The following is a 14,025-nucleotide window of genomic DNA, read 5'->3' as shown; positions in this document are numbered from 1 at the left end:
CAACTAAAAAATAAATATTAAAAAAAATAATGTTAGTTGGACTGGGGTATCACTCAACAGTAGAGCTCTAGGTACCATTCCCTGTTTAAAAAAAAAAAAAAAGTTTATTGGTTTTCTAAGTTTTAGGATAGAGACCTGCCATTCTTCATAGATGTCAAAGATTCTGGAAGTTGTGTAAATCACAGGGAAAATGTTGGCTAGAAGTTCACCCTTTGAATGATGTAAGTCCTGGAAGTGGTCTTGAGAATCGTATTTGTCTCTGCCAGAAGCAACTTGATGTGACCAATACATCAAGATATTCTTTCCACCCTGCCTCATGCAGGGAAGAGTCCATTGGGGGCCATGTCCACGTGTGGCTGGGTATACTTGGTGCCCCCTTTAGGTTTTGCTCATGGGCTGCTTCGCCTCCTGTCCTCCCTATTCTAGGTCACCCATCACTTGCTCACTCCCCAGGACAGACACACATGAGTGCTCCTCCATGGGCCACCAAGAATCCTCATGGGGCTTTAAGATTGGCTTCCTCTCCATTGTTTAAATTATCTCCTTAATGGGTATGTACCACTTTTACAGTAAATCTAATGAGGCTATTGATAAAAATAAGTAAATAAATAAAAGAAAAAGATGACTATCTTTAGTAATAAACTCCATAGGAAATTGCCATTTAAATTTCTAACAAGTCAACATTTTAAAAAGTTCCAAACATTTTTTATAAATACAAAAGATACAACTAATGGGCATGATGAACCCACCATAAGTAATCATTTCAATTATTTTGGAGACAGAAATCTAATTACTATTCTTGTCTTCCAATTTGTTTATGGATAAAAGAAACCTGGAGATTGGAAAGTCATTTTATATATATGCTTATGCCCTAGTTTCCCAATTTTATGAGAATTTATTACATAGTTCCAAACAGCAGGAATTTTTAAACTTGGCTTATCTTTTAACAAATGAAATTATTTCATATTTCAATATCTCCAAGGGTGTAAATTAGACATTTGTGTATAAATATGAAATTACAAATGGCACAGTGGTGAGGGGCACTGTGGGATACACCCGTAATCCCAGTGGCTCAGGAGGCTGAAGCAGGAGGACTGTGAGTTCAAAGCCAGCCTCAGCAAAAGTGAGGCACTGAGCAACTCAGTGAGAGTGAGTCTCTAAATGAAATACAAAATGGGGCCGGGGATGTGGTTGAGTGCCCCTGAGTTCAATCTCAAGTACCCCCGCACCCCAAAAAGAAAAAAAATGGCACATTGGCACCTTTCTGTCCCAGCTCTTTGAAAGTACTAGACGCTATCTGGTGGACTATTTTGTGTGATGTTCTGATTCCCCATGACGAGGCCTTGTGCCCTGCCCCACTGATGCCCAAGTTCTTACTGGCTTGACCCACTGCAGGGGTCAAGATTTGACCTAACTCTAAATTCAAGTCAATCACAGCTACTCCACCTGTGCCGTGAGGCATGCCGTTAGCTAAACAGAGTCGTGTGGTGTTTATGTATCTCACCACTATTCACGATATTGATTCTAAATGATTTGGAAGGGAACTTCTAGATCAGAATCTATTTATCTTCAAGAAGAAAAAAAGCCATGTCAACATATTTCGAGCTTATTGGTGTCTATTTTTGAATTAGACACAGATTGGAAGCATGGCTACCTGGGTTGTTTTCCTGAGTGTCAACATATTTTAAAAAGTTTTTGAGCCTCAGTCACCGTTTTTAGCAATTTTACCTTGAGGCTCTTGCTCAAGAAACAACTCATTACTGATCCCTGAGTTGATGTCTGGTGTCTCGGTCACCGCTGACTGCATTAATTGAACAAACATTTACTGAGCACTTTGTGCATGCTGGAGGTGGGACAGTGTCCTGGAGGAACTTACAGCGCAAGACAAAGGGGAGATGCTCACATCAATAATCCCAATACAATTTATGTCACAATGAAAATAAAATGCTCTGGAAGTATGGGGTGGAATCACTTTAGCTGGGGGACCAGGAAACGTGTCATGACATCCTGTATGAGCATAGCCCTGAAGGGATAAGCCTGGGAACAAGGAAGTGAAAGCAGCAAACTGCAGGCTGAAGGAGTCATGTAAATGCTGATGTGCTGATAACGTGAAGCCTACACACATTCACACGTAGTCCAATGTGGGTCTAGCCTACAGGCCATGAAGGAGGACCAATGTCTCTGTAAATTAAGATGGCTTCATGGAGCTGGGCAAGGTGGCACACACCTGTAATCCAAGTGGCTTGGGAGGCTAAGACAGGAGGATCATGAGTTCAAAGCCAGCCTCAGCAACAGCAAGGTACTAAGCAATGCAGTGAGACCCCGTGTCTAAATAAAAAATAAAAAATAGGGGGCTGGGGATGTGGCTCAGTGGTTGAGTGTCCCTGAGTTCAATTCCAAGTACACCCTTCTCCATCCCCTAAAAAAAGATGGCTTCGTGGTGAAAAAGGAAAAGTACTCATAGACTTCCAGGTTTTAATAGCTCTATCCAAATATGCAGACATACATTGCATCCTTATAACGGAGGAGACAAAGTACCTGCCATCCTTAATGACTTCGCATGTTCTATTATTGATCTCCTTATCCATTTTATGACGAGCCTTTAAAATAGAAATGAAGAAATGTTATTTTAATTATCTTAATACATAAAGGATTAATGTCAAAGTAGAATAAGCTTAGAGCAGGAAGTGGAAATTTGCATGAGAAATTCTTACCACATCGTCCACCAGGTCTTTGATTGCAGTGATGCCAAGTACCAGAAGTAGTGGGACAAGGGTGGTGTACCATGCCAGGGTAGAGATTTGAGGAATTGCCTAAAAGAAATAAAAAAGGCTTGACTACATGAAGGCAGAGCTGACTTACAGGTAACTGATGGCTGATTCCAAGCTGCTCGTTCTAATTTCCAGCATCATGTAAGTCTACAGCTGTAGAACACATAGGAAAAAGGTATTTAAGCACCCAACCTCTTTCTGGTGATTCTCTCTAGCTTCTGGTCATCTGGAACAGAGCCTGGAGGACAATGGCTCCTGAAATGATCACACTGTGACTTTCACTGGACATCAAGGGAGTTTTCTGACATGATAACGACAAGTGAACTGCTCTGAAGTTTTGTGGGAATCATAATTAACTGAAGGGGTTCATGCTTAACTTTCAGGGAAGGCGTGGAGGCTGTACAGAGTAGTTGCTCAGACAGTGATTTCTGTGGGCCTTGTGATGCAGGCCAAGTGGCAGCAAGGAGTGGCTGACTCTGACGCTGGTGATTAGGTGGAGCACTTAAGGAAGTGCTCCCTTCATGATCATTGCTATTGGTACAGCCCACAAAGGGGCTGGCCTAACAGGAAGCTCTACCTGCATCAAGGCAGCCTCCCAAGCTTGAATGGAAATTTGGAAAGTAAGTTTGAAAAGATTTCTTGTGACCATCCTGTTGATTATTGGGCCACATCATGTGGTAGTTATTTGAAATTCAATTCCCAGGTCCAGTCCTGCTTGGCTCTGTACACACAGGCTTTGGGCCTCGGAGCAAATTACTTTGCCTCTCCAAATAGTTCTTCTCTGCAAAATGGAGGCTACGTTACCTCATTGAGTACATGAATCCAGTGAAGAAACAATGAAAAGACAGGCAAGGAGGGCTGGGGATATAGCTCAGTTGGTAGAGTGCTTGGCTATATGCACAAGGCCCTGGGTTCAAACCCCAGCACCTGCCCCCCCAAAAAAATAAATAAATAAAAGAAAGGCAAGGAAAGCGCTAAGTCTATTGCTATTATCCTGATTATCCTGATGGGATGGCTGCACCTTAAGAGAAGGAGACCGGGGTGCAGCTCAGAGAGAGGAAGGTCACTTCCGCAGCACTGTGACTATGGGAATCTCTTCCCCTTGTAAAGAATTAAAGGAAAAGTAGTCCATTGACCACACAGTAGGACCTTGTAATCTGTTCACACACTGTCTGAACACGCCCCTCAACAGCAGGACCATCCTTTATGACAAGTCGGTGGATTTGTGTTCTACCAAATTTATTGAGTGTCCACTTCTCCCGAGTGTCTTTTCTCTACTTTCTCTCCTCTCCACTTCATTCCCCCTTGGACACACCATTTTATAAAACTTTAGTGCTGGAATCCCAGCAGGAGAGCTGTTTTCCAAACCCAACTCTTACACATGGTCTTTGTGACCCACATGTCAGGCATTGAAGGCAGACTCATTTCATCAATTATAGCAGCAGTTCCTACACAGATAGAAGTTTTGCTTTACAAACAACGAATCCTCTGCCACAATTAAAAACATAATCAGAAAGAAGGCTTTGTCTTATATTAAAAACCAGTTTGCAAAAATATAAGCTTGGAGCTGGGCACAGTGGTACACACCTGTAATCTCAGCAACTCAGAAGGCAGAGGCAGGGAGATCATAAGTTCAAGACTAGTTCTTGTCTCAAACCAAAAAATAAAAAGGGCTGGGATGTAGCTCAGTCATTGATTACTCCTGGGTTCATTTCCCCGGTATTTCCAAATGAAGTAAATTATAACATAAACTTACGACCAAAATATTAATAAAAATCAATAATATTCTTAGGGAAATTAGGCAACTAAGTACAAAAATAGAGGACAAACACAAAAAAAATAGGTTTCATCACAAATAATTCTACAAAGTGAAGATTTTAGTTTTATTCACTTTGGGGATATCAGTTTCAACACATACGTTATAAGAAATGAAACTAAAAAAAAAAATAGAACTAGAATCGACTTCCATGCATTTCCTTCCCTGTTCAAACACTGAGTGAGCTGGTTCTGTGGGTGAGGCACTACTTCCTTGTGTAGGAAGCTGTTAATACAGAACAGTTTCAAAACTGTCCACATTATGTGTTCAAAACTTAATGTTAGAAAGTCATCATGATTCACACAGATTTAAGAAACCAAAGGGCATTACCTGCAAGATAAGAAGAACCAGGAAATAGAAGTTAGCTGCTCTCTTAAACTGTTCAAATAAATTCATTGGTAGGAAGGTGAGTACGTTGTACTTGTATGTTTTAATTGCATTACTCTGTTGGAAAAAAATAAGAAAGTTATTCTAAATGGTGCCATATATCTCCATACCTGTAAAAGTCACTATATCCCATGGCCTACAGTGACCTAGGGCCATCCATCAGAAAGATTCTGATTCCCTGTAAGACTTTACTTCTAGCCAGGCCTCAGAATGACGACTTGGAGTCTTATGTCAGAAGGAGGAACAAGATACAGATGTGAGACTAGCCTTATGATCCTGCCCTCAATACTTTGACCCATGACAGCATCTTAGAAAAAGGGGTGAAGGCAGATGTCAACACAAGCAGATCAGAAACACAAATACCTTTATTAAAGGGGGAATGAAGAAGACCATGGAACAAAGAGTATAAGACAATCTTCTGGATTGAGCCATGTCCCCCAAAAGATACAAGTCCCAATCCCCAAACCTGTGAATGGAGTATTCTTTGGCAATGAGGTCTTTGCAGATACAATCTACATGAAGCCATAATGGATTAGATTGAACCCTAAGGTGGAGACTGGTGTCCTTATAAGAAGGGGAAAATTGGACACAGAGACACACAGGGATAATGCCACCTGAAAACAGAGGCAGGGATCAGAGGGATGTATCTACAAACCAGGTAATACCAGGGACTGTGGCAAACACCCAAAGTTGAGAGAGGCTCCGAACTGACTTTCTCTGGAGGAAGAATCAACCCTGCCAACATCTTAATTCTGGACTCCTAGCTCCCTGAACTGTCAGAAAATAAACTTCTGTTGTTCTAAGCCACCCAGTTGTGGTTCGTTAAGGTGGCCCTCAGCCCACACCTAACAGGTGTTTCATTGCGAAAGTAATCAGTATTATTTTAGGTGGAAAATAAATCGTTAAAGTCTTTAAACCCATCTTAGGCAAAGGAGGGAGAAAAATCAGTAATTAAGATTTGTTTCGAATTCATTACTTTCCAACATAAAGTTTTGGTGACATTATTTTATCTTCTTTTATAAAATATTTTAAAGAGAGCTTTGCACACACCTATAATCTAATTATAGTGACTTGTTTCAAGTCTTCTCTACCTATTGTCAGGGTAGATAAGCTTCAATAAAAATGGATTTTATACAACTAAGGAGGATTATCAACAGATCCAGGCTAGTGGTTACTTGGAAGGCAGGTGCGGTCTGAGGCTGGCAAGCATGATAGCAACTAGAGAAAATGGCTTTAATACATATAACTTAGGAATCAACTCACCGCATATTTGCTCTCCTTAATACAAAAGAACTTTGTGTTCATAAAATGAGGTTGTTCGTGGTACTTTCGATCATTCGCTTTAACTTGCCAAGTGCAATCTTTAAAAGAGAAAGAGAAAAAGTATGTAAATAGAAAAAGCAGGGTCATTGCCGAGGGAATCAAATTACAGTGAGGTCATCGGAATGGGTCCTAATCCAATATGACTAAGGTCTTTGTAACAAGGGGAAATTTGGATGCAGAGAGAGAGACAATGATACGAAGTCACTTGGAGAAGATGGCCATCTGTTAGCCAAGAGAGGCCTGAAGTGGATCCTGATCTCACCATCCTTGGAAGGAATCAAATCTGTGGTACCTTGATCTTGGACTTCCAGGCTCCAGAACTGTGAGAAAATAAATTTCTGTTGTTTAAGCCACCCAGCTTGTTTGTGGTACTTTGTTACAGCAGTGCTATCAATGTAATATCCAGGTTGTGACTTGACCAGGTGTTCACAGAACATTAGAATTTGAAAAGAATAATCCTCATCTAAACATGACCCAAACAAAAATACTAGGGCCCTAGAAGGTCACAGCTCAATTAAATTATTATTTTTTTCAATCTTACTGACATAGTTTGTAAAATTTATATTGCATTAAATATTTAATGAATGAATAAATCAGAGGAAAAGGATCTCACCACCTAATTCAACACTTCTCAGTCCTGAGGTTACCTGTCAATGTTGTGCACTGCCTCATCCTGATGACTAATGTTCATCAAGTTCAATGTCTTTCCAAGTTCTGAATGGACTCCGTCCATTCCATTGCTGTGTCTAGATTCCAGGGAACTTGAGAAAGCTTGTCTGCTGTGGGAGAGAACATTCTCACCCAACGAAAGTCCCATAAAATGTTTCTTCCCACCTCTCTCCCCCACATGACTTTGCTAGCCTGATTCTCCCTGGGATGGAAGACTGTGCTCCTATTTTAATAGAATAGTCCCCAACTCTGTCCAAGCCTCCATGTGTACCTCTGTATATTTATCATCCAGCATAGAGGCTCTTGGTGTAAGCTCCATCCTGAGATCCTCCCAAGAGCTCTGTGGTCACTGGACTCTTCCTATCTTTGCCTTAAACCCAGGCATCTCCATAAGTGTCCCCAGCTGCTATAGCCTTCCAACAGAGGCTTCAATTTCCCCCCACAGCCAGGAATATCTTTCCATGTGTCTGGAGGAAGACGGAGCTACAGCAGGAAGTTGGCCAGTGGCAAACTTCACCAGTAGCACTGTTTCTCAGGGTCATGACCAGAGATCTTTAAAAGCTTCAAGAGAGGGAGCCTGGTTCACTTGGAGATTGTTACAGACTTGCTGCCCTGGTGGCTGGGCATGCCCAGCATGCTCTTCATAGGACAACAGTATGACATCCGGCCGTGGACTCAAGGCCCAGGTCTCCCTGTGGACCAAGCTGTGCACGCTGATCATTTCTGCTCTTTTGTTGATCTGAAAGAAGTTGTTCCCTTGTGTCTGTGTGTCTGAAGCATCCCTCCCTTGGACAGGTGTCCCCTCTGGACATGTTGAACAAGCCACTGCACTGCTCACTCACAGCAGTCCTTCGACAGCTCTGCCTCTGCCTTTGGGTCTTGAAAATCACAGTCCCAGCTGGAGGGAGTGACTGCAGCTGCCCGTCACATTCTAGGACACGGGCCTCCACAGAAATTCACCCCTCAGCAGCAGCTATCCTTTATGACCCTCTGTGGCCTGTTCTTTTGGCTACCACCCCCAGCATACACATCTTCATCCTCAGCTGTCCCTCCACAGCCTCCCAGGGGTGAGGTTGACTCTGACCATGGGGAATGAGGCAGATGTGCACTTTGAGTGAGCACATTCTTATGAAGAGGGGTAATGTCAGCCCCTCTCCCACACACCTGCTCTACATCCCAGCCACACCAGCCAGGACAACAATCACCACTACTGCGCCACCCAGAGGCCACGAGTGCCATGTGTTCCTTTCCTTCCTAGAGTGGTTCTTGGGCAAGACTAGAACATGCCAAGCTTATTCTTATATTCATATAGTAGCACCCCAGATACCTTTTGCATGACTAGGAAAAGCAAAATCCACAAGCGCTGAGGGGCAGTTTATCCTCGACTTGTTTCCTTTCTACCAAAATGGGTGACCTATCGGTGGAACCTAAGCACTGACTTGGAAGGGTGGCTTAGGACAGGTTTAACCTCTCTCCTGCTGCCCCCATGTGTGACTATGCTCCGGAGGACAAACACACTGCTACTGAAGGCTGTAGACAAGAAGAAAATCCCAGGCAGAACCTGTCAGCATTGGCCTTCCCATGAATTTCCCTTGATGAAGTGCATGCACATGAGTCCCTCCCTGTGATTCTTTAAATCCACATGTGGGTAAACCAGGTTTTGATAAAATTTACCAGTGTGGCACAACCATTTTTTGGAGAAGGGAAATATATTAAAGAGCATTTACAAGTAAGAAATTACAAAATGATCAATCTTAGGGCTATTATAAAGCTAAAGACATCATACTTTCGAAAATATTTCATCTCAACTTTTTAAATGGCTCATTTTTCCAACTCCTACTCCCTAGGAAATAGAGATAATACTGTAAGAGGTTCAAGTGTGGTCTACTGAAGAATGCAAATAATTAATCTGATTACTTTTTTTAAACCACAGTACTGTTACTGAATGCTTTTCTTGCACGATTTCAGCTGCCACTCATCGGGTATTCATAAGTGTTATGTTGTGACAAATAGAAACGTTCCTGGCATCTTTCTGCTCAAGTGCACTTTTATCAAAAGGGAAAATGAGAAATGGAACCATAAGCCAACCCATGAGCACTATAATAATGTCTGCAATCAGAACATTTCTTTCCCACTCCAAGAAGTGCTCTAAAGGAAAATAAGTTAAAAGAAAAGAAAAAAAAGAAAAAGAAAAAGACATTACACAGGGTAATCTTGAATCCATTCTATTTCATGGTAATCTATAAATGTATGTGCTCTTAATGGTGTACTTGAGCTAGCAGATGACTTGGTGACATAACCTGGCTACTATTGTTCTAGAATACCTCTAAGAATACCAGGATGCCATATTAAATGTCAGAAAGGCTGAGCAGAAAACCAGATGAGATTCCTGGAGAAGAGAGAAAAGGCCCCATGACAATGGTCTCAAATCAATCTTAAATACTCAGGACCAAAGAACAGCCATCCCGTTAATGAGCTGGATGTCACAAGCTTCCCCAGCCTTCCTGTGGTTCCCCATGTGGCTCTGTAAATCTACTTGGTAATTAAGCCCCCATCTGCTGGTTGCTCTATCTAGTCCCTGCACCACACCCTAACCCCCAGTCCACTTTGATTTGGAAGTCTCAGAGGAATGCTTTCTGACCTCAAGTAGGAGCATCTCGAGGTTACGAGGTATGGCCTTGGCTTCTTAATTTGACGTATTTGATAAAACTTAGGGTAGCCCAGAGAAAATCACCGATGTGTCTTCCTATCTGAGATTTAACCACAAGAGCCTTTCTACTTGACTTTCGATTGCAGTCAAGTAATCGAAAACCCTATTTCCAGTTAAGGTTCCGTGTTTGCCCTAATTCAGACAAATCAATGGGCAAACAAAGTGATGTCTTCTTCGATTTTTTTCCTGAGATTTGAGCTAATTGTTTGAGTTGCATTTCAGTCAAAGATCTTACAGAATGTGAAAATGGTGTTCTGTGGTCAAAAAGACATTTGCAAAATTGTGCATCCCTCTCTCAGACACGAAATGGATGCGTTGAACCATTAAAGGCTCTGAGAAGCCCTGGAGTAAAGAAATTTATTTAATTCATCTTTTCAAAATTCATGTGATCATGGGCATATTTTTAGGTCATCACTGAACACTTATTAATATTGTTTGAGAAATGCTGCAGTAATGCGTGTATGTTTAGGAAGGCTAAATACTTGAGGTATTTGCCTTTTGGGTCAAATATTTATTAAGTATCCACTTAGACCTTTATTGGAAACTTGGACCACAGGGCTGATTTATAGAAAAAGAAGATATCTTGTTCCATTTTCTGGAATGGAAATACAGATGAACAGAAGAAAAATAGTAAATTTACCAGCAAAAAAATAAACTGCACTTTCACCATATGGCCCTTTAGTTAAAAGCCACAAAGACAACTCTCCAGGGTTGTGTCAACAAAACCATCAAGGCACATGTCCAGAGATGCATTTAACATGAGCCACATGTGGTCCCAAACCTCCCCTCAGTCTGGCAAATGCTTGTGTCATTGAAGCATCTAAACACTGCTACGTGATGTCTAGAGTGTTCCCACAGTCACCAAGTCCTTTGATCACCACCATCTGGCAAGGAAATACACTGGCCTCAGCCCTATCCTCTTTGCTGGCTCTGAATTCTTGCTTTACAGATCTACCAAGAACCAAAAACCTCCATTGACTGGTACCAACCACAGCAAACTTGGAGAGTAGACAGGTCAAAAGCTTAAAATCATAACAACCAAAAGAAAACAAACAAGCCAGAGAGAGAAATGGATGTAGGACATGAATAGACAGTTCATACAAAGGGAAATTCAAAAGGCTCTTCAATGTGTAAAAAGATATTCATGGTCATCAAAGAAAAATGTAATTTCTCATAGAGGTCCCAATTTTTACCTTATTATTTATATAAGAAAAAATATTGGCAGAGTAAAGAATATAATGACACTCTGGGTTAAAAAACAAGGGGAGAATTTAGATCCTGTAGATAGTCTCTGTGGAGCATTAGCCCCCCGCCCCATCTCTGAATAATCCCACTAGTAGGACTTATTCTCCATGTATATACCACCCCTAGGGTGCTGATGATGGCAATGTCACACTGCAGGGCTATTCAATGCAGCCTGTTTATCAGAGAGATTAGAAACAAACTAAATGCCTACCAAAGCAGCTGCTTAACAGGTGACTTTATATGGACAATTGGGAAGTTCTCCATATGACACAGTTAAAGTGACAGAAGCAGAAGGGTGCTGACCATCCTGTGCTTTCAGCTGTGTGATGTACTGAATTAATGCACAACATAAATGCATACATGCACATACACATGCCTATAATCTGATGTCATGTGTATCCCTGAGCACATCAGGGCACAGGCTTCTATCCATACTACTATAGATATCTGGAAGTACCTATAAGAAAATCGTGAGAGCAGTTTCTTCCTGGGAAATGCAAATGCAGAGATGAAGGACAGAAGGGGCAGGGATGGTGTTTCATTCTCACCCTGTACCCTTTTATAATTGGATGCATCTGCATGTATTGCTTTGTAAAAAATATGTTTACAATTCCATTCCTCCTATCAGTTTCTATATAAAAGAAATATGTAAGTTGCTTGATGTTCCTTTAGTCATTATATCATTGTATTACATGTATATACATTCTTCCACTATATATACATACTCTTCCTATCTCTCTCTCTTGCATATATATATATATATATATATATATATATGCAAGGGGATGAATGGATGAATGGTGGGAATAAATCAAGAGAAGCGGGGAATACTGGAAAAGATGGAAGTCTACGCAGGCATGGAAGTAAACCATATTTAAACTCAACCATATGGAAAAATGTTTAAAAACACCTTTAAATGAGAATGAATCCATACTGCCATGGCCCCAAGTATACTCAAAGTTCAAACACATGCAAAAGAAAACTAGTGACATGTATTAGGTGGAAAAGGAGTTATTGCTATAAAAATGAGCATGAAATTTACCTCTGCAGAGGTGGGAAGGAGGGAGGGAAAGGTGGTGATGACTGGGGGGTGTCCACATCACTGGCCATGTGCCCATGATTGGCATGGAGGTTAGTGCCGCTTGGATTCACTTAAAAATTATCTGATCAACTATGCACTTCTGTTTTATGTACTTTTTGTTATCATAAAATGTTTTGAAAGAAAGAAAAGACTCAACAAGGATAAGCCATAAGGAAAAGTAGAGATAGAAGAGGTGCTCATGATGGCAAGAAGAATTGAGAAAGTTGATGAGCTGGCAGGTCAGAAAGCCAGCTCTCGGGCTGGGGCTGGGGCTCATGGGTAGCACACTTGCCTGGCACATGTGAGGCACTGGGTTCGATTCTCAGTGCTGCATATAAATAAATAAAGGTCTATCAACAACGAAAAAGATATTTAAAGAAAGAAAGAGAGAGAGAGAGAGAGAGAGAGAGAGAGAGAGAGAGAGAGAGAAAGAAAGAAAGAAAGAAAGAAAGAAAGAAAGAAAGAAAGAAAGAAAGAAAGAAAGAAAGAAAGAAAGAAAGAAAGAAAGCCAGCTCTCCTGAGGGGCACTGGATGGCTGTGGCCTGAAGGGTGCGGGTCAAGTCCGGTGGGTATTAAGTGGGCCCTGAAAAAGGCACACTCATACACTGCTGGTGCAGTCAATATGGAAAGCAGTATGGAGATTTCTTGGAAAACTGGGAATGGAACCACCGTTTGACCCAGCTATCACTCTCCTCAGTCTATATCCAAAGGACTTAGAAACAGCATACTACAGGGACACAGCCTCATCAATGTTTATAGCAGCACAATTCACAATAGCTAAACTGTGGAGCCAACCTAGATGCCCTTCAGTTGATGAATGGATAACGAAAATGTGGTCTATATTCACACAATGGAATACTACTCAACATTAAAAGAGAATAAAATTATGGCATTTGCAGGTAAATGGATGGAGTTGGAGAATATAATGCTAAGTGAAGTAAGCCAATCCCAAAAAACCAAGTGCCAAATGTTTTCTTCAATATAAGGAGGCTGATTCGTAATGGGGTTGGAGGGGAGCATGGGTGGATTACACAAACTCTACACAGAGCTAAGGGGAGGGAGCAGAAGGGAGGGGGCAGGGGGTAGGAAAGACAGTGGAATGAGATGGACATCATTACTCTAAGTACATGTATGAAGACACGAATGGTGTGACTCTACTTTGTGTACAACCAGAGATATGAAAAAATTGTGCTCTATATGTATACTATGAATTGTACTGCATTCTGCTGTCATATATAACAAATTAGAATAAAAAAGGAGTATCGCCATCTCTCCTTGCTGGCGACTAGGTTCACAAAATCTGACTATTCCAATAACTCAAGAAAACAACAAAGAAAGCATGCAATCACCCAGAATTGCCTTTTCAATAATCCAGAGATGGCTTTGTGACCTTAAGGGTCGTTGGAAAGCGAGACAGCCACTGGAATTGTTTATTCTTATATAGAGAACACACAAGGGGAGGTTCCATGGAACATTCTATCCCAAAAAGGGCAAAGGGGTAAGATTACAAAGAAACAGTTGAGTGTAGCTCAATCCCTCTGGGTGCCGCCTACTCCTAGGGCCCCCTCTTGTTATCCCAGTGAGGGAAAAGCATGAGTCACGAGTTAGGACACTACCATGCCAGACTACAGCGATCTTTCAGATACCCATGGTGCATCAGGACTTAAAGTTTGTGTGTGCATTTGGAGTGGCTCCCCACAAAAAAGATTAAGAAAAAAAAGAAGAAGTGTGCCCTGTCCTCTCTTACCCCTTATGCCCAGCCTCTCTCGGGTGGCACATTGGTCACTGGGTCCTAAATATACTAGTCTTTCCAATACAGCGTAGGCCCAGAACAGAAAATGACCATCAAACCATAAAATTGCCATGCCTAGGAGGGTAGATACAGCTCATCTTCCTCCGGCCAAGGGTTCTGGTTTCCTGAGGCTCAACTTCTACCCACATTGTCTCTAAAACCCAAGGATAGAGAAAGTGCAGGTCAGCTGCAACAGTCATCACCTAGAGCAGCAGTTCTCAAAGTGAGGGT

General features: G+C 41.6%; 1 protein-coding gene across 1 annotated transcript in view; it reads right to left on the bottom strand.

The window, feature by feature from the left end:
• The window catches only part of Atp8b1 (ATPase phospholipid transporting 8B1), a 117,985-nt gene that overhangs the window by 39,152 nt on the left and 64,808 nt on the right, over positions 1-14,025 (bottom strand). Inside the window, exons 3-6 of the mRNA XM_078029965.1 lie at positions 6,238-6,335; positions 4,918-5,031; positions 2,715-2,813; positions 2,539-2,600 (exon numbers count right to left, since the gene is read on the bottom strand). Of these exons, the coding sequence (XP_077886091.1) occupies positions 2,539-2,600; positions 2,715-2,813; positions 4,918-5,031; positions 6,238-6,335 (373 nt within the window). The remainder of the gene's footprint in view (positions 1-2,538; positions 2,601-2,714; positions 2,814-4,917; positions 5,032-6,237; positions 6,336-14,025) is intronic.

The sequence above is a fragment of the Ictidomys tridecemlineatus genome, chromosome 13 (assembly GCF_052094955.1).
Source record: "Ictidomys tridecemlineatus isolate mIctTri1 chromosome 13, mIctTri1.hap1, whole genome shotgun sequence".
Lineage (NCBI taxonomy): Eukaryota > Metazoa > Chordata > Mammalia > Rodentia > Sciuridae > Ictidomys > Ictidomys tridecemlineatus.
This window is presented reverse-complemented; position numbering and strand designations above follow the sequence as displayed.